General features: G+C 40.0%; 1 protein-coding gene across 3 annotated transcripts; it reads left to right on the top strand.

Moving 5' to 3' along the window:
- Window positions 1–48: 48 nt before the first annotated feature.
- Window positions 49–20,576, top strand: LOC308226715 (serotransferrin-2-like). Of its 3 annotated transcripts, XR_013957936.1 has the most exons (20): window positions 49–925; window positions 1,388–1,469; window positions 2,519–2,697; window positions 5,190–5,353; window positions 6,156–6,255; window positions 7,308–7,484; window positions 7,962–8,124; window positions 8,223–8,287; window positions 8,931–9,088; window positions 10,291–10,477; window positions 10,638–10,786; window positions 10,996–11,086; window positions 11,389–11,457; window positions 11,750–11,932; window positions 12,208–12,364; window positions 13,068–13,150; window positions 14,356–14,540; window positions 14,860–15,046; window positions 15,792–16,078; window positions 20,476–20,576. XR_013957936.1 is itself a non-coding variant. In XM_080628691.1 (19 exons), exons 3-19 carry the CDS (start codon window positions 2,646–2,648, stop codon window positions 15,839–15,841), a joined length of 2,220 nt encoding a protein of 739 aa, XP_080484817.1. In that variant the 5' UTR covers window positions 49–925; window positions 1,388–1,469; window positions 2,519–2,645; the 3' UTR covers window positions 15,842–16,129. The 3 variants fall into 3 exon arrangements, 1 of the variants encoding a protein (XP_080484817.1); XM_080628691.1 differs by lacking the exon at window positions 20,476–20,576 and having other exon boundaries at window positions 15,792–16,129; XR_013957937.1 differs by lacking the exons at window positions 14,860–15,046; window positions 15,792–16,078; window positions 20,476–20,576 and having other exon boundaries at window positions 13,068–13,305; window positions 14,356–14,457.
- The last annotated feature ends 304 nt before the right edge of the window (window positions 20,577–20,880 follow it).

Here is a 20,880-nt window from a genome sequence, read left to right as displayed (position 1 = left end):
GGGGCAAGGTGGGATGCGGTGTGAGGAGAGGCCGTTACCTGAAGGCAATATGCGTGTGGGGACGGGACCATTTGTCGGGGCAGATATGGAATGGGGGCACGGGTACGAGGCTGTTCCCGAAGCTGGATAGGCTGTGTGGTGAGGGTTCTCTGGAAGAGTAGTGCTGGGACAGGGCCGTCCCTAAAAGACTGAGAGCCATTGGCTGAGGGGTATAGTGTGGCGTCAGGGTGGTCCCTGAGGGTTTGTGGTATGGGAACAAAGCTGCTCCACAGAGGCGGTATGTATAGTAGCAGGATAAAGCTGTTGCCCAAAAGGAGGTATGGTTAGAGGAGAGGACTGCTTCTTGGGGAGCTGAGGATGAGGCAGTTGGGGTTCAGCTGCTTCTCAGCATTGCTGTTGAGGGGTAGGTCCTTGACCACAGATGTGGGAGCAAGAGGGATGTCAGGGCAGAAATTATGTGGGATGGGGAACACGCTTGACATGGGATAAACACAATGCTGTTCTTGCAAGTGAGATGTCGCACAGGATAGTGCAGTAACATCTGTTCCTACTCTGGTGTCCCTTGCCTGAATCCTAGTGGCACAGAGAGGAATTCGTAGAGATTATTTGGTTTCCACCCTCTCAGATGCATCCCCTAGACCCATGCATAAATGCTGCATTGCTGGAAAGAGGCTAATTACCATTTTCTGATGCTGCTATCACCCTATGGGGGTAGTTTCATAGGCTGAATCAATAGGAAAAGAATTCCAGAGTCCTGCTGCTGTGTTTCCGCATCCTCAGCGCTTCAGGACATGATCCTCTCAGCGGACCTGATTACATTTGTGATTAATGCCTGTTTGTTTTCCTGATGAACCAAAATGAATTCTACAACACCTTCATGTGATTCTGTTTTTAACATCACCACAGACAGCAGCACAGTAACTGTGTAAGTACCTTAAACATATCCAGGAAACCTTTTGGTTTTAAATTTGTAACATCTGAGCAGAGATCCAAATGCAGCCCTCATGCAATAGTAGTAGTATTAGCTGGCTAAGTTGTTGCGATGTACATATATTGTGTACATAATGGTAGGATTGGCAGGAAGTAAAACCTCAACGTGAGATTTGTTCCTGTTAGGTGCTTTGCTACAAACATTGCAAGAATCATTAGCTTTGATGTCTAACTGCACCCTGCTAGTGGGCCTGATGGACAAGTTTCCCCAGAAATGATTCAGAGGTTAAAGTGTAGTTAAATGAAGCACACTTGTTTATAGTGATTAATGGTCTGTCCCAATCTGATCTTTTTCCCTAGAATTAAAAGTAAATATGTGAACCTTTAACTATTTTTAAATTACTTTTATCATGTGTTTTGTTCTTACATTTGTTGTACTGTTTTTAACATCTGACAGTATGAAAAATTATACAGACTGTGCTTACCGAGGAATAAAACATACTTCTCAAAGGGTACTGAGCTGTGCTGGGCCCATGCAGGTGAGCCAAGTCAAAGGTTAGATAAATACCACAGTTGTTCTCTTAGCAAATGAGAGAACAGAAATTCTGGGACTTGAGAACATTTGTTCAGGGAGTGAAGGAAGGAATGAGAAATGTAATTCCTGTGATTAGATTAGTGGGAAACGTAACACCTCAACAAATGTTGCAGATCCAGTGAGGGAACTTATGAAACGCAGAGATAAGCAATGGAATCCATGTACGTAAATGCAGAAGAAGCAAGTTGGGAATAAGGACTCTGAATCACTAGGGGAAAAGTACATAAAGCAACAAAAGAAATCTGGGAAAACTCTTGGCAAAAATACATGAAGCAGAGAAAGTACTAAGAAAATCTATAAAACGAAGGAAAACAAAATCTGGCAAAAGACTTGCTTTCTGCAGGGCTCTTGGAATAGTGAATTCTTTCTTGAACAGGAGAGATGAAGCCACATTAGCAATATTTTATGCATCATATATCTATATATTTTTTGTGTTTCTTTTTCCCTGCTGTAGAATTAATGATGTTAATCATGGCTGCTGTAGAGTAATTAGGAGATAATACTGTAGGCTAAGTGTTAGAAAACAGGGAAATAAGCCTGTTTGGATGAGACTGCTGTGCTAGAATGGAATGAGGAAAGTCAAGAAAGTCAGCAGTGGCACAGTTCTGTTCTGAATTCTTAGGGAGGCGAAGGACTACTTTTTGTTTGAAATAACTCAGATAAACCATTATCAGATGAAAAGATAAGGTAAGAAGGACCCTTCAATGGTCTGTAGAGTGATATGTTCAGTAGTTTGGACAATTCACTCAGCTTTAGAAACCTTTTTCTGTAAGATGGATGTCTTACCTATCTCCCAAAGGCATTTTAGTGCCTTTTGAAACAGCATGATTTAGTTCAAAAGCAGAGGCTTGCATTTCTTCCTATGCCTGTTTATAACAAAGCAGAAAATGCATGGTTATTTTCTATCTGTGAATAGGAACAGGCCATTGTCTCTTTCTCTTTTGCATACAAGGATATGCCACCCTCTGACTGGCTTTTTTTCTTAAATCGTAGTTTATTCTTGTTGATGCCTAAAACCCATTTGCTATTGTCCAGAAGCTTTGGTCATCACTGTGGAATTCCTGGTATGAGAAGACAGAGCTCAGGGTAGAGAAAGGATCCTTGCTGAACTGCTGTAATCATGAGGACAGTGATTTTAATTGTCTTAATCATCTTCACTTTGCTGTCTTCAGGTAAGACTGATGCAGAGGGGGAAAATGAAACCTCTGGATGGGTTACCAGGAACTAGACTCTAATACTTGCTTTGGGTTTGTTTTCTTCTGTGCTAAGAAGTTGCAGCTAGAACTGTGCCTGTGATTTCCATTTGCCTGTATTTTTCCTGTTTGATCATTGGCAGATGGTGACCCAGTTAGTTTTGAAGCAGCTTGATACACTAGTTTCTTAGTAATTCAGTGAAGGTTTGTTTCCTTTGAATAGCTGAGATCTGCGTACTTATTAATGCTGTCAAATTGAATCAGTGTATTTCAAGCTGCCCCCCTCTAAAACCACAATGGGCTCTTTTTGCAGTAGTGCTGAATTAACGTCAAAGCAAGTGGAGTACTAATGTCTGATGTTATGCTCAAAGAAATAAAAACGTTCATGTTTTAATTGTAAGCATTATTTATTCCAGAAAACAGTTTTGTTTAATATTAATAGATTGACAGAGATCCAAACCATTAAACATCTGGAAATGGCAATGTTAGAGATGTTGTAGTGTTGTCTATGCATTTGGTCCTGTTTTTCACTACGCAGTATAGATGTCTCTCAAGTTACATAACTGCATGCTATTTTAATATATAATAATCACTTTTTTCCTTAAATGTATAGCATCTCCTTGAGATGTATGATGATACATTTCAGAGTAGGCATTTAACAGGAAAAATACAAAATAAGTCATACTACATCCAATATAGAATAATTGGTGCCTAAAGCAAAAGAGGAAATTTTGTTGACATGTCTGGACTCCCTGAAGATGTAGCTTTATAGTCAGTTTAAACCTACCAAACCCCCAGTTCCTCCTGGAAAAGAAGGTTTCACCATCTTCTCCTCTTCTAATTGTATCTTCCTTCTGCTGGCACCGTTTTATTTTTTTTTTAATTGGTTACTTAGTTTTCATCTGGAAAATGACCTGACAACTGAATAGTGCAGTTCTGCTGCAGTTCTGCACAGTGTTCTTGTGCAGGTTATTTAATCCCTTTGTTTGGCATCCAGAAATGAAGATAATTCTCACTAACTTCCTCTTTGGAAGAGGTAAGATTTTGAGGATTTTGTTGTTCCTGTTTACTCAGTACTCTGTTCAACACAGTGCATGGTTCTTCACTGTCAATAATCAAATTGTCCCTAGTTTGTGTCTTTCATAGTGGATGTTGTCATGGAAGATAAACCTCTCAGTCTTGAGGGGAACTCAGCAAGTTACTTGTCATTTCTGAAGAAACACTTAGATAATACATTGTGTAAAAGCAGAAGGTCCAGTCACAGTACTGCCATCGTAATTTAAAATAACCCCAGATCTTCACCTCCTGATTGAGAGGTTTGATTTACTCTATTATAAAGCAGCATTTAACTGAGAATTGCTTTCAGCTTAAAATTTTTGTATTTCTCCTTTGATCTAAGCTTTTCTTCGCCTGGAGCTCTGATGTGGATCTTGCTGTTTAAAATCAGATAGTATTTGTCTGGGAAGAAAATGCTATTCTAACAAAGCATAGCCCTCAGTGGGAAATGCTGTTCTAACAAAGTTCAAACTATGTAGCTGTGAGACACCTGGGACTTGGAACATCAGATATTATCTGGTGAAATAACAACAGTCCCTTCTCTGAAGACTACATTCAATAATGCTAAGGCAACTTAGTTTGATTTGTTGATTCCCTATCAACATCCTCCTTCCATATTTCTTGTTCTTTTGCAGGCTGAGTTCTGTATCTCTAGAACTTTGTAACAGAAATACTAAGATTGGTATGGATATATTATGCATGGGAATATGTGTGTGTGAAAACACCAGAGAAAACAGCAGAGCAAAGGTTAGAAGAATGGCCTGTATTGATAACCAAGAACACAGTTGACAGCACTAAAGCTTATAAACCCTGGGGAATGCATAGTTTACATCAAGATTAGAAGGTCTGTGCTCTGATAAGGTCACACCACAGTTGACTTGTCAGGAGAAAAACTGCAGTCTGACAACAGGAAGATGCTAACAAGGTTACCCTGCATCGTCAGTGCCCTTTCTCTTCTTGCCATCCCAATGGGAAAACAGACCATAGCCTTACAGATGTCCTTGCCTTTGTTTCCTCCTTTTGGGTGGCAACCTTGCCTAAAATTCATGGAGGATGAAGCAAGGAAGATTCTGAGGTTAAAGATCATGCCATAATAATTGTTGATTCTTGAAAAATCTACCTAAAAATTTGTTTGTTGCTGTCAGCAAAGCAACATAGTAACGATTCAAAAGCAAACATTCATTGTCCTCCATGTTGGGCAAAAGTGATCTTGATTACACTGCTTGGGCATCTTTCTTGGGTGCCTGTATGTGGAAATGTGAGTGTGAGTGAGCAGAATCACCTTACTTGTGAAATTAGGTAAAATAAAATAACCTCCCTCTTCCATAAGGTGTTAAACTGAGTGAGTTTGGGTTTGGTTTTTTTTTTTTTTTCACTAAATCCTGTAAATCTTGACTCATTTTTTGATCCTACAGGGAAGAAATTCCGATGGTGCACCCTTTCTGACCTAGAACAGCGGAAGTGTGCTGAACTGTCTAAAGCACTCATGGCAGTGCTGCCCCTCGCTGCTGTCAGTTCGTTTGCCAGGATTTCTTGCATCAGAGCCCACAACACATATGACTGCATTGATAAAATCAGGGTGAGTTCAGAGAGATTTTTAAAACTGATTTTGGGTCCAAATCCTCTTTTGAAGAAGTAACTGATAAACAGAACCCATGGGAGAATAAAATGATACTGAAATGATGGTATTGCATATATGACAAAGTACTCAGTACTAGCTTGACAGGCAAGAATTAAAACCCATGAGTATTCTACTAGATGTACTCTTTACCCCAGCTCATGTCCTTGCAATCACCAGGAAATATGTAAAATGATGCTTGGACACAGATGGACAAAACCAAACTACTAAATTAAAACTTGCTGAGAGCATTCTCCTTGCTTGTGACTTTTGGTCCTACTCTGACTATAATGAATATTTTCTCTTCTCTTTCTTCCCTGCTATTTTTAGCACCTCATCAGTCTTTTCTGAAGTAAAGAGCAAAGCCTTTTTTGCATAAATTTTTTTAATTTGAATCAAAGTAGACATTAATTTGAATCAAATTAGATAGGAGGACTCTGAGAAGGATTTGGGGTCTTGGGGGAGCAGTAGAAGGAAACAGGGGTTGCCTTTTTCTTCAGCTGGCATCAGAATTGTGGTTTTGGATTGGAAAACTCAGAGATGAGAAAGTATGTTACTGGAAGTGAACTGGAATTGTTTTAAAATTGTTAGCCTTCACTGCTAACATTTCACCATGCTTAGTAGCATGGATTCAATTAAAAAACAAGCAAATGCTTGTAAAAATCTCTGGTTACTACTTCTCAGGCAGAAATTCTGCTCTTGGAGCTGCTGTTTGTATCCGTGTAAACACATTTATTTTGAGGGTTTTGCTGTTGTTTTTAAGGTGAATAAAGCAGATGCTGTCTCCTTGGATGCTGGAGATGTTTACTCTGCTGTAAAGCTCTATGGTTTGACAGTTGTGGCAAAGGAAATCTATGACCAAGGTAGGTTCATAAAGCTAAAGAATAAGTTGCATTTGGCTAACAAATTGCTGTAAGTTAAAGGCAAAGTTCAAAAATTCTTGAAAAAGGTCTATATATTTCATAACCTTATAGGAGTATGGAGATGACTAACAACTGTTGCTAAAATACTTAGTGATAGTAAAATACCAGTGATACTTTTCTATCTAGTAGCCTTTCTGCCTAGACAGGCTACTATCTAAGTACTGGTACTGTCACAGATTGTATCTACCCCTGCTTGCAGCACTAGTGTATATCCAAGTTCTACATCTTGCAGGGAATAAGAAACCTTGTATTCCGTCTGTATCAGTTCTTATACCATGCTGTTAACTAGTGTAACCAAGCATTTACTAGTTTTCTTTAAGAGATTAGCTTTAACCACTATTTAATTCTCTCCTTCACACCCTAAAGAGACAAAAATATAAGATGGAGAATCTTGTTATGGTAAGATTCCTCTTCATTCCTGGCAGACCTAAACAGTGTCTGCAATGGTTTGTAGGGCAGGAATAAGTAACTTTGAGCCAAAATCAAACATGGAGTAGAAAATACTTCTAAGACATGGATCTGAGAAGGAAGCCAAATTAGCAGATGGATACAGGAAGAGACTAATAAGGGGACACTATGAGAACAGAAGTGAATTTTGTTTTGTCTGAAGAATTGTGAAATCAGAGTAGAATCGATATGTTCTGAGGATAAGACATAAGAGTTCTTTCCACTACCATATGTAAACAGTGTAATACAAGTGTTCAGAAGTCTTGAGAAGCAATTGCATAGGATGATGGAGCGGGATCGTCTTGTAAGCCTTTTACACCAGTTTTTTGTGTTCTTCTTTGCACATCACTTGCATTGCTCAGTTTGACACAGTGCCATGTAGCCAGTAGGTGATAAATTTCTTGGCATAAGTACCTATGTTTCGTATGCCTAAGGTTATTTTTTTCCTTAGCCATGTTCACAGAAGTAGTGGAAGTCCTGTACACAGATGGAAGCTGCAGAATTGGGATTTAGTTATTTCTGGTACATATTTTATTTTATTCCAGGAAATTGCGTGTTTGCTGTGGCCGTTGTCAAACGAGGAACTCTGGATATCCAGAGGCTACGAGGTGTGCGCAGCTGCCACAATGGAGCCAGGTGGACATCTGGCTGGAATATTCCACTTGGCTTTCTCCTTGCAAGAAATGATCTTTCCTGGGATGAGGTGCAACCTCTGAGCCAAGGTGGGTGATAGGAGCCATAAGGCTATGTCTCTGCTCTCAGCAAAAGCAAATGAGATGCAAGGAGATGTGAAATGAACTCAACTATGTGGAAATGTAAGAGCTTTGTGGGTGAGGTATCCTCTTGGAGTGTTTCTGATACTGGCTCTTAGTACTCTTCAGAACTTTTCTAGTGATCTCAAAGCAGCAGAATTGTTACCAAACTGGGAAATCTTTGTGTTCTGTATGCAACAGGGAACAAACCTTTCCAATATCCAACCAGTACAAAGATGGTTTTAAACAAGAAAAATTTTATCACATTTTCCAGTAAATGTTTCAAATTTGAAGTTCAGACAATGAAGCAGCATTTGCTGATTTATTTATTTTTTTTATTTATTAATTCACCATAGTCCTAGTTATGTCCATGATACGTTTGGCCCCTTTTCCTTCTTCCATTTTTCCCATTTGACTTTTTTCTTCTCCCCTCCCCTACATCTGCAGTAGTCAGTGAGTATTTCAAAGCAAGTTGCATCCCTGGGGTTGGTGTTGCTGCTCCTCAACTGTGTGCTCTCTGCCAAGGACAAAAATCCTATGTCAGAGACAAGAACCACTTCTGTGAGACAAGCAGTGATGAACCCTTTTATGACTCTGAAGGAGCCTTCAGGTGAGCTCTGTGACTGAATTTACCTTTAAGGAAAAAGAATTTGTGAGGAAGGAAAAACCAGATGGCATGTTAATAGGGTGGCATTTTTTTCCCTACAGGTGTTTGAAGAATGGAGTGGCAGATGTTGCCTTTTTGGATCATCTAACAATTATGAGTGCTACAGGTAATCTTAAAAATTCAGATTCATTTTAACTTCTGACTGTAGTCTTTCCTGCGTTGGAGTTTGGGGAATATGCCTGGATTTTTGTTGTTTCCAGGGAAAATTCAATCCTTGCAAGCAGTTCAGTGTATTTCTTGGCTCTCCACCTAAGTCAGAAGGAAACAGAAGAGGGAAGAGTAAATGAGCCATAATTGCTCACAAGAGATTCTGAGGGTGGGAGCAGATGGATGCTTTTATATAGGTGGTTTTTTTAGCATGAAGTCTCTGACACAGCCATCAGGATTTGCATTACCTGAGTTATAAGATTCCTTTTAAAATTCAGTGTATTTTGTTGCTGGAATGTGCAGTTCCTGTTTACCTCGTTTGTATTTTAAACTCAGTCCAGGTCTGTACTGACATTTTTGAAGGTAGCTTTAGTATTTGCAGGTAAGGATTTTTAAATAAATGTATGTACAGGGGTACAGCTAAAGAGTATTTCTGAGTCTTTGGCTGAGGTCCCTCTCTTTCTTAAGAGAAGAGCATATCAAAGACAGCCTTCCCAAGCTATGTGCTGCCTACATAGCCTTTGAGCAACCTCCTCTGAAAAATGTGCCTGCTGCCAAGTCACATCTCACCTCATAGATTCATGAGTGTCCTCTTGTTTCAGAGTCAGAGCAACAGGAATATGAACTCCTATGTCCTGATGGGACTACAGCTGAGCTGACTGAGTACAGCACCTGTAACTTGGGCAAGGGGCCTGGACGTGGCATCATCACCCGCCACAACTTCCAGAAGATCACCCATAAGTTTCTCAGCATGATCCAAGTAAGTGGATATTATAAGCTGTGTATCTCCAGGGACAGTTTTTTCTTCCATCTTTGTGTAGAGATTACCATGCAGTTTGCCTTTTTTTCTTGAGAAATTTGTAGTTAGTGTGAACAAATCACTAAAAATTGATTGTTCTGGGGAGGGATCCTGCAATGACTTCTGGCAGAAGGTTTTACTTTTCTTTAAAATATTCTTCTCTAGAAGGCTGGGAATGAAAAAAATAAAGTAAAGACGCTATAACACCCAAACTGAAAAATGGCTAATTATGTCCATCCTGCCCTGCAGCTTGAGTAGATTTTTACATAGCTGCATAGGTTCAGGCAGGGTTCATCTTTATTCCTCTCTTTTTCTCAACTTAGAAATAGTATCTCTTACCTTAGCATCCAGGAATCTGAAGCTGAACCTGAAATACATATTTAAATGCAAATTTAAAGAATTTATGGAACCATCTGGCCCTTTAAATAGTTCAGTAGTGTCCTGGTTTGGCCTGGGATGGAGTTAATTTTCTCCTTAATAGCTGGTCCAGTGCTGTGCTTTGGCTTTAGTATGAGAATAATGTTGATAACACACTGATGTTTTAGCTGTTGCTGAGCAGTGCTTCCTTTAAATCAACGACTTTTGAGTTTCTCATGCGCTGTCAGTGAGCAGATACACAAGAAGCTGGGAGGGAGCACAGCCAGAACAGCTGACCGAAGGTAGCCAAAGGGGTATTCCATACCAAAGAACATCACATTCAGTATGTGAATTAGGGGGAGCTGGCCAGGAGCCACAGATCACTGCTTGGGGATGGGCTGGGCATCAGTCAGAAGTTGGTGAGCAATTGTGTTGTGTATCATCTGTCTTTCTTGGGTTTTATTCCCCTCTCTTTTGTTTCTTTTTATTCTTTATTTCAACTATTAAACTGTTCTTATCTCACATCATGGGTTTTACCTTTTTCCGATTTTAATTCCCCATCCCACTGAAGGAAAAGGAGTGAGTGGCTGTGTGGTACTTTGTTGCCAGCTGGGGTTAAATCGTTATGTTAATGTTATATAATGTATATATAATGTTAAATAAACAGTGAATAATGTAACCCAGTGTGCTTTGTCTCTGAGTGCTATGTTACAAACCTTTGCTGTGAAGGGAGGAAAGGATGGGGCTGGCTGTTACTGGAAGGACGAGCAGATTTGTTGCAATTAAAAGTGTTGTTCTTGTTCTAGCACCTCTTTGGGCGAAAAGGAAAGGAAAGAGCTAGGTTTGAACTCTTCACTTCAGCACCCTTTGGGGGAAAGAACCTGCTGTTCCAGGATGCCACTCAGCATCTACAGCTTCTTGAGGAGCAGCTGGAGATTGCCTATGTCCTTGGTCTGGACTATGTAGCTCTCCTTAAGGGACTAGGCCACGAAGGTGAGAAGTCTTCCAGAGATCTGTAGCTAAGGAAAGGGAAGAAAAAGTTCGCTTTACATGTTACTCCTCCCTGCAAGGCACAAGTGCATAGACCTAAATGTCCCCTTAACATAGGTGCATAGGTGACATGATCTCTCTGTGCTCCTTTCTTTTAATTCAGGCAGCTCTTTGGACAACAGCATTGTGCGCTGGTGCTGCATCAGTGATGCTGAGCTTCACAAATGTGAGGAGTGGGCACTAAGCATCAAATCTGACCCATTGGTCTGTGTCCAAGCAACTTCCATGACCAAATGCATTGAAATGATCAAGGTAGGAGACTCCCTCTAGTCGGAGTATATGATAAGGCTGCACAAAGTGCATGTGTCCTTGCATGAGCTAAACGAGAGGAAAACCAGCTTGTACTGTAGAGGAGCTAGTGGGAATGAGAGAGAATTTCCAGCCAGTAGGGAAGTCCAGCTGCTTGATTACACAATTCATGCAAATTCTGTTTTTGTTATTTTCTGTAATGCTGTTGGCAGAGTAGTGAGGCTGATGCAGTCACCCTGGATGCAACACATGTCTACATTGCAGGAAAGTGTGGATTGGTGCCTGTAGCTGCAGAATGTTATGGTAAGTTCTCATGTGACCTTAGCAAGAAAGGAGGGAATCAAAAAAGTACCATTAAAAACATAGTTACGTTTGTACAGTTTGTGATGGAAGCAGGAGTTAATATATATGTCCAAATACTTTTCCCAGCTTTCACTAACTGGCTCTGGCATTTGATCTGGCTGTTTGTTTATTGTATCTCTTCTGTAAAAGGGACAGAGATGCTGACATGGCTCAAAAGGATTGCAAGTTTTTTGATGGGTTGCTGCTGATTAATAGAAATGACAGCAGTTCCAAGATCCTTAATGATTGTCTCTCCTCTCCAGGGGGAGATTGTGCCCAGGCTGCTGAGAGCACAGGGGAAATGAGGAAACTAATTCATCTGAAGCGCAAAGGTAACAGGACAACTTTGAGAAGGCAAATGGTTTAGATTTTCCTGAAATTGCCTCTAGGATTTATGTAGGAATGTATTCACATGTTGGTTTGGGAAAGAATTTGCTGTGCTTGGTAGGAGCTTTGCAGGAAATGCCAGGCAGCTAGGATGAGAACTTTGTCGTTAAGCAAAGAATGCACATTCAATACCTTAATTGAAGATGTGTGACAGCATGAGAGGGGGAAGAGGGGGGCTGTAACTGTCTGGAATACTTAATTGCCTTGATATAACTGGTTGTTGTCATTATTTTACAGAACTGACACCTGTTTATGCTGTTGCCCTAGCTAAGAAAAATGCCAAACAGATTAACATTCATAACCTTAGGGGAAGGCGATCCTGCCACAGCCACCTGTATAGTCCTGGAGGATGGTTACTTCTTTCCAGATATGCAGTGGGAGCTCTGGAGAACGACACTGAGAGCTGTGATATTGGCTCTGGTAAGGGCTGCTCTTGGCTATTTGTTGACTAGACCATGGGAATCTGAAGTAAATCTGGAGTAAAATAGAGACAGGGACATGAGGATTTGACCAGCAAGTGGCGATTGCAGTGTCAGAGGGTGTTGAAACAGCTCTTCCTCTTATCTGACTACATGTGATTCTTTAGCCACCTTCTTGCTAGCTGTTGGGATGGAATTCCATTCCTGTCTTTTCTTGTGTGTAAAGAGGCTTTGGAAACACCTTGCCTTAATCTCACCTCAGTTTTCTTTACTCAGTTTACCAGAATTACTTTTGGAAGGGCTGCATGCCAGGAGCAGATGGAAACCTGTGCAAGGTGTGCATTGGAGACGGTGAGGTGGAAGGGGCTCGAGTATCTAGCAGATGTGCTGCAAGTCACAACGAACGTTACTATGGCAATATGGGAGCACTCAGGTAAGCTTTTTGTCAGTCAGAAGTGCAGAGCAATAGCCAGAACTGGCTTACTATTTTGCTGATGGTTTTCTTTGGAGTATTTTTTTGTGAAGCAACTGGTTGTATAAACTTTTGCTAGCATGTATTTTATTTTGGTTGCAGTTGCTATGGGATGTTCAGCTGAATGGTAATTTAAAGCAGTCTTGAAAACACCTTAAGAGCAAGAAAATGCTTTCAAAGATGTAAGGCTCAGAGTATTGGTACTGACTTTTAAAGAAAAGGGATGAAAGATAGAAGGTCAGAGAGCAGAGGTGATCTGGTAAGAAACAATGGAAGGTACAGGAGGTAATTAAATAAATGGGAGATAACAAAATTGTTGAAAACAGGCAGAGAAGTATATTAAAGGTGAAAGCACTCTTATAAAACATATGTAATGCATTTAGTTGAATTACATTCTCTTTCCTGACTAGATGCAGGTGATGCTGCATAGACATTGTGCCACATCTTTGACTCGGGAGTTTCTTTAAGGGATGGAAGGGATTGTCTTAGCAAACATGTGAATACTGTCCACTAAGATCTATAATGATATCACTAACTTGTTCCATATAACAACCAAGTAATTACAGATGAGAGGAATCCTGGTTTAGCTTCAGAAGACTGTCCAAATATCAGTCACAGTGTAGTGGCTGTCTCCAATAACCTCTTGTTTTTTTTCCTTCACTAGGTGCCTAGTTGGCAATCCCAGTGGAAGAAGCTTTGGAGATGTGGCTTTCCTGGAACATTCTAACCTCCTCCAGAACATAAAGAGTGAGATGCAGATGTTCTGTTTTCCTTCAGAATGTTCATTAGTGCCAATTACTTCCCACACACTTGACCATCACTCTTGAGGATCAGCTTTTACAGGTTTAATCTAGATCCATGAAGTTGTGTTTGACTGGAAAATTGCAAGAACATTCCTGCATGTAGGTCTTCCAGTAAAGCTCAAAATTTAGATACCTTTCAGTTTTGGAGAGGAACGAGGAAGAAACACTGAGTGCAAAAAGCAGTGTGTGTGTTGGGGGGGTAATAATCCTTGGAGACTGCACTAATTTTTTTAAAGCTCAAAGCTTTAAAAAGCAAATGTTTTTTCTCACCAGACCTTCTCCCATAGGCAGCCATAGTGCATGGACGGGATGTTTGTAATCAGAGTTTCAAGAACAATAATGGCAGATAAGGGCGATGCTGTGGGCACTTTGTGCTGGGAGATGTTCTATAGCTTCATCATGACAAAGTAATTTCCCCATGTTGTTTCACAGGCCCTTATAGAATAAACAGTCCAAATAGCTTAATAGGTGAAAATACTGCAAATTATTTTGCCTTTCACAGTTTCTGAAACAATGTTGTTACTACACTGGAGAAATACTGATCTTTGCAACAGTCTAGCAACTGGGTTTTGGTTTCAGTAACTTAAATCCCCTCAGTCTCTCCAATGATGCCTACTGTTCTAATAGTGAAAATGTGGTGCCTCTTTGTAGAGTTGAAGAGAAGGAAACCCCAATTTTGTTCAGCCTCAGAAACAGAATGAGGGTTTCTGTTTTAGGCAATCTCAGTAACAGAAGAGACCTTCCTAAGAGAGGAATCTCTAAAATCAAGTGGAGGTATAAGGGCCTGAAACCCACAGGAATTCATGTGGCTATGAGAGGTTTGTTTGGGGAAGCAAAGGACATGAAGGGTGAATTGCTTTGTTTTCAGAAAGTGATCTGATTACAGATGAAAATGAGGCATGAAAAGCTGTTCATATGCCTTGATACTACTCTATTTGAGAGGTGCAGCTTAAGTTCACTGACCTGTTTCCTCAGTGAAAACTCTACCCTGCTCTTTATGCATTCCTAATAAATGACCATGTGGCTGCATTTGTTTGAATATACTAACTAAACTCCTTCCTCTCAATTTTAAACATTTTGCATGAAATTCACCCTGTCTTCTACTTTTGTTTTTAAAAAGGATTTGCTTTCATTTCATCTTCTTTTCAGATCTGGATATTTCTGGTTGGGCTAAAGGCTATACCCCTATTGACTTTGAACTCTTGTGTCCGGATGGAACACGTGCTGCAGTCACAGAATGGGCAGGCTGCAACCTTGGCCCCATTCCCCCCAGCACAGTCATGACTCGACCGATCACTGTCACTAAAATCTATGACTTTCTAATGAAATCCCAGGTGAGACAGGTAACTGGGAAAAAGTTAGCATGTTATCACTTGTTATGCACAACTGCTGAAAACCCTTTCAAGATCAAATGCTTTTATATCCTAAATTCATGAAGTGTCTTCAGATTCAATATGAATTAAGAATGTATGTAGGAGATTGAAAGAAGAATTATTTGGATTCTCTAAAGGGGTACTTTGGCAGCAGTTGCCAATCCCTAGTGGTTACACTTCTGCTGAGAAATAAGGTGCTGCAAAACTTCATCTTTTTGTTCACCAGCTAAGCCTTGCTATTTGTGATCCAAGCTGTGAAACCTACTTCTTTTCTCTTTAGGAATCTCTGGGAAGCAAATTGAATTCTGAATTCCAACTCTTTCAGTCATGGAAGTATGGTGAAAGTGATCTGCTTTTCAAAGACACTACTCAGTACCTTGTTCATGCCAGTCACATGAGCTATCAGGAAATTCTTGGAGTGTCTTTCTTTCAGCTGGCAGAATCAGTGTTTAACTGTACACCTGCAGGTAAAGTCAAGTTCTTAGTTTTGAGTTAGAGAAAAATGCAAAGCAGGAAGTCTTCTGTGCATAGCTATTGCCCTTTTGGTTAGACCAAATGGAGAAGTATGTTCTACATAATCCTGTTAGTAACAGTTTTCCAAGGAGTTCTGTGTTTGGAGCTTCTTTAGAGCCTCTTACAACTCCTATCCAGAAGCACTAAAAACTGGAGCCCTGAAAGAACAGAGTAACTAATATATCTTAGAGTAAAGATGAGGCTACTGAAATAGGACTGGTTTATTCCCACTCTGAAATTTTCCCCTTCAGTTCCAAAGATCAGTTCTGGGAAAAGGGAATATAGTGTTCATTTGGATATGCTAAACTTGGGGGAAAAAATAAGAAATTTTATATTCGATTCTTGAATTAATCTCAAAATAGAGTACACACACTAGAGAATGCAAAGTTCAAAACCTTTACAAACTTAAGGGATGTCTTTTTCATTATTTTCCACTGAAAGCTGTATGAAACATGCACTAAGCTATCACTAAAACTGTCCATGAGCCAGTGTCAAGCTGTTCTGAGACCTGAAAATCTGCATTGAAGTAAATGAAGATTGTACAGTTAGTGAGACTTCTGTGAGTCTAAGTTGAAGAACTGAAATTCAAAAGGGGAATTTTACCTCTGTTCTGCTGATTTAGTGAACACTATTTGAAGAATTTGTTCTTTTTAAAAGCTGCTAGCATCTTTAAGTGCATACTTTCTTACTGGTTTGTAGGTATCTTAGACTTCTGCAAACAGGATATCTGTGCATCTTCATTGAACTGACAGTTAATACAGAGGCTTTGCGAGGCACATACATCATCATTGATATTGAAAACAAGGAAAGCTGAAAGTCCAACCTATCCAAAGTGACCAGCAAGGAGCAGCAGAGGCCAGCCTGCATAACCTGCACAGAACTAGCATCAGCAATCCTGTACAACTACTAAGGAGAAATCAGCATTTTTGTGGAAATAGCAGGGCCAATACCATGAACTAAAATACAGACTGTCAGGAGTGGCACAGGTTAGTTGGTAGCAGTTTCCCTTGCTTATCTTATAAATGAAAATAAAATCAACTGACATTTTGGTAGTTGCAGCACTGTCCTTTTCCATCCATGGTTTGGTTGTGGTTAGATAGTCCTTGCTGAATACCCATATATGGTATAGGTTGTATATATAATTGCTATCAGAAGTGGCCTTTTCTGCTTTTAACTGGGAAGAATATATTTGCTTTTTTAGCCAAGGACTTATACCAATAAATCAGAATATTTTTCTCTCACAAATTAAGCAGAATTAATCCAGCAGAGTTGGATGCTTGCAGCCTTTGGGTGAAGAAAAAGAATGGCTATTCATCTTTGTCAGTATCTCCAACCATTACTGTTGTAGTACTTTAGCACTTTGAATCTATGATTCAAGTGTTAAAACATGATATCTGAATTAAACAACATTGGCTTTACAAGCAGAAACTGCCTGTACATTATATGAAGCCTTTTGAACAGAATGTATCATATATTCATTTTGCTTGTTGTTGGATAAACATTTAGAGTGTATGGCTTTTCATAGGCAGGGCTTATGTCATGTGCAAGAGCCTTCTGATCCCATGCACCTGAACCAGGCAAGGTTGAGATTTTTTATTAAAGGGGAGAGGGGAGAAATCCTTCACCCCAAACTTTCCAGTCCTTTTTATGTCTATTGCAGTTGTATTAACCTCAGCTAGCAATAAATGGGATGCAAATAGTGAAGACAGGCCAGCTGTAGTGAAGTCTGTATCTGCCATATAAAGCAAAAAACCATAAATCTCCCCTCTACCAAAACCAGCAGTGCAAGGCAGCTCTACTCAGTTGTAAAATACACTGCCAAGCATACCTGCTTTTAAAGTTTGATCCATGCTTAGCTTCTTTCCTGCTGTTTGACTTAAAGTTGCCCCATTGCTCCCCCTTTTCACTTCCTGAGAAAGAAAAACTTTGCACTCTGACCAGCAGCAAGGGTTTAGCTTCAGTGCCTCTTACCTGAGGCTGTTCTCTCACTTGTCCCATTTTTGACATTGCCTAATAAAACAACAGAAAGAGAGGATACAAGGCCAAACTTGTCTGCCTTTCAGAGAAAAAGGAGAGAGCTACATGGTGAAAAAAGCAAGTCCCAGTATAGTAACAGCAAAAACCTCATAATGTGTTGCAGCCATCAAGCTGTAGCCCTGAAGCAGCAGAACAGGAGGATGCTTGTTTAGGTCTCTGAGGCGCTCCCTTCCTTTATTTACTGGAGCTTACATGCCATCTGCGGGAGCCACGTAACACTGCATCTCAGCCAGAGAAGGGAGTTCGGGGAACAGTGGAGAACCGCATCTGCCAGCTTAGTTTTGCCGAGAGCAGTGCAAAGCTGAATAGCAGCAAAGTGAAAGATCTGGGTTATACATAGAATTTATGGGTTAGAGGGACAGGGATGTTGTTTTCTGGCATAGATATTATAGATGCTTAATAGACCTTTTTGGTGTTCTTATGCTTCAGCTTTGGTTTAAAAGCATCAGTCTGATGCATTGCACAGGCTGTAGTACATGAACCACTGGCCTGCTCCAGCCTTGAATTTATTCTGAACCTAGCAGGATCTGTCTGTGCTCTCTTAATACCTTAAGAAAGAGATGGATGCTCTCTCAGAGCTAGAATCATGCCTCAACTCCCCCAGGTCTGTTTCTGTTCCTGTTGAAGTGTGGGTACGGATGAGGCAACACTAGAATTGCTGCTCCATGGCCTCAACAACAGCCCACCCTGTTACTTAAGAGTTTAACCTCTTTGGAGATTTGACCTCTTCCCCCCAGGTATGCAAGACCTGGATATTCATGCATGTTTACTGATACAAGCCTAAACAAGGCCTTAAAAAACCCCAAAAGGTTCTCAAAAATTTATTCCATAAATTAAAAACACACACAAAAGAAACAGTAAAATTTTAGAGTCACACAATATTGAACAGAAACAAAATGCCAAGAGCACAATGGAGGCTAATGGCACAAGTGTACAAATTCTCATTGAGCTATTTAACTTGATAGCATCATACAGACTTTTAATCCACAGTTACCATCCATATTCTAGAAGAGCACCTGGAACATAATATACCAAAGGCCCACCTCAAATCAGTTATGATAAATGAGAACTGCTTGCAGAAAATCATATTCAGCAAGCATCTGAACTCAAATGTATGCAGCCACAAGGGTAGCCAGGCAAATGATGCAACATCACTAAGTAGCCTCAGCTGCTCCAGTTGTAGCATGATGAAAATAAGATGATTTATTTTTTGTAAAAAGTGATCTTTCTACCTCCCATAACGGGCACATTTAGCAAAGAGCTGCCTGGCTCTGCAAAACCTACTACTAAGAGACAGGATGTGGCAAAAGCTTTGCGCTTCTCAAGCTGCTTTAGTCATCAATCTGTGAGCAACACCTATAGTGTCTTTCCATGATAATACAAAAAAAAAAAAGGAAATCCTCACTGGAGTAGGTTCCCTTTATGAGAAGGCAGGTGTACGTATCCTTTAGATGTATGAAGGACCCCAGAAGATGCATCCTCTATACTTGTTTCTTTCAATTGTCTGGGACAGAAGCAGCTCAGAGTGGCAAATATCTGGCTTTTGCACAGCCATCACTCCCAGTGTACAAGCAGCAGCCACAAGGAACAAGGCTGTTCCACAAATGCTGTAAACAGGAACAGTGGGAAAGGAAGAAAGTGCACAAGCATGGCTGACATCTGTATGCTGAAGGGGCAGAAGAAATGCTTTGTCTAAATAAGCTTACATCTTTATCATCATACAAATACTAAACCCAACAGAATAATGCTGTGTATTTGGGTTGCCACAAACTAAGATCTGCAACATGCTAGGCAACTGCAACATCATTTTGTAACTCCAATTATTGTAAACAAAAAAGAATTGAACATTTCTATTGCTCTGCTAAGAAAGCTAAGAAATGAGATTTCAAAGCAATCAGAAAAAAGACAAGAGCAGGGAAGCAGACCAAAAAACCCCCCTCAAAACAAGAAACCCCACAACCCAAAGGAAAAAACACATTCTATGACCTGAAGCACATCAGAGGTCTGAACTTCGCCTGGATCCAAATTTCCTCCCACCCCACCCATACCCTTTTTCCTTGAAAGTCCCAATCAGGTTCAGCTGAATTGTGTCACAGCACTAGAAGCCTCCCACATAAATGGAAGATGAATGAATGCCGTGTAACAATCCCATTCTGTAGCATACAACCATAAAAATATATATCTCACTCTTGCAACAGCTTTCAACCAGTCAGTAACTAGGCTAATAAACCAATATTTGGAAAGTTTCAAACACTTTTTTAAAAGGCAGTGGACCTTTTGGTTTTTAGGGATTTCTTTGTACAAAAATAAAGAGGATCAAAGTGTTGTACAGCAGCCCCAATAGGTTAACCAGACCCTGCTGCTGCAATCATATGCCACTATGTTCAAAGTTTGCCTGCGTTATTTTACCCTCAAAACTCAAACACAACTCCTTGAAGTGTGCACTCCTCTCTTCTCTACAGTCTTCCTGATTAAAGACAACTGGCCTCCAGAACAAGAATGTAAACTTCTAGGAATCCCAGCACATAAGCTGGGAGGAAAACAAGCCCAGGTTACATTTCTTTCGAGACTCGGCACACAGACTGTAATAATCCTCTTCTATTTCTCCACTTCCAATTTAACACATCACTTGTTAACTTTTAGTTTTCTGTTCAGTCAGTAACAGAAGTGGCAAAGCACCAGAAGATAATGATGGTATTCTCAGTCCTGCATTTATTTGGACTTCACTAAAATACCCACCCACTAGACACTTGCTTAGTTTGAAGGTAAACTCTGTTCTATGGGTAGGGAAATAAGAAAGTGCGAGTTTCAAGTGACAAGTGAGAGAAAGAACAGAGTAATTTGAGCATCCCAGCAATGACAGCTTTGCCTGAATAACTTCTAGAGGCACTAAAGGACAGAAATCACCTGAACTGCAGCTAGCATTCATCTTGAATTATGCTTCAAGTAAGTTTGAAGTTATCCCAGAGCTGACCTCCCTTCCCTCAAATGGTATAGCTGAGAAATTGCCCAGTGCTGCATCAGATAATTAGAAATGGCCTTACATAATGAAACAGAAAATTCCACATGCCAGGAGGCTCTTTGTACAACACTAGCTATTATGTACAACAGTGCTGTTATACATATTTAATTACGAGCTACATGAATTAATGAATTGTAAATCTAAAATGATAGAAAAAACCCTCAAGATAGAAAAAAAGATTTATTTTCTTGTTGGCATTAAAATCAAGTTGGTATTTTTAATGGAATTAAAATCACTTATAAATGAGTCTCAGATTTTGCTGGTGTTCCCTGCATGCAGCAGCTCAGCTCAGTTACTAAAAACCTTTACTTATGTATCCTGCAGCTTAACATCCTCATGGGCTAATTACTTTTTCCTCTTCTCTGGAGGAGAGGCTGCCATCAACCAAGTAGGTAACAACTCTACTATTAGGGAAAAATTAGTACTGGGCACATTTTTTTCTTATCATATTACGTTTTTTTTGAGCTCAGACATGTTAAAATATGTCCTCATACAGCAAATAAAGAAACATATTCAAAGTGCAAGTTATTTAAAGTCTAGTTATGTGGGGCTTCTGCTGCCTGAAGCCAGGAAGGGCAGAGAAACTCAGAAGGAACCTTCTAAGTAAACGGAAGGAACAAACAATTGAAAGCAAACTCAGACAGCTACTTTTAATTATTAAAATGTTAGTGGCATATCAAGAATGTGTTTGCTAGATTTTGTCTTTATCAAATACCATATCTCTTCTGT

The sequence above is a fragment of the Psittacula echo genome, assembly GCF_963264785.1.
Source record: "Psittacula echo genome assembly, chromosome: 13".
In the NCBI taxonomy this organism is placed as follows: Eukaryota; Metazoa; Chordata; class Aves; order Psittaciformes; family Psittacidae; genus Psittacula; species Psittacula echo.
Note: the sequence above shows the minus strand (reverse complement) of the source record. Positions and strands in the feature narration are given on the sequence as shown.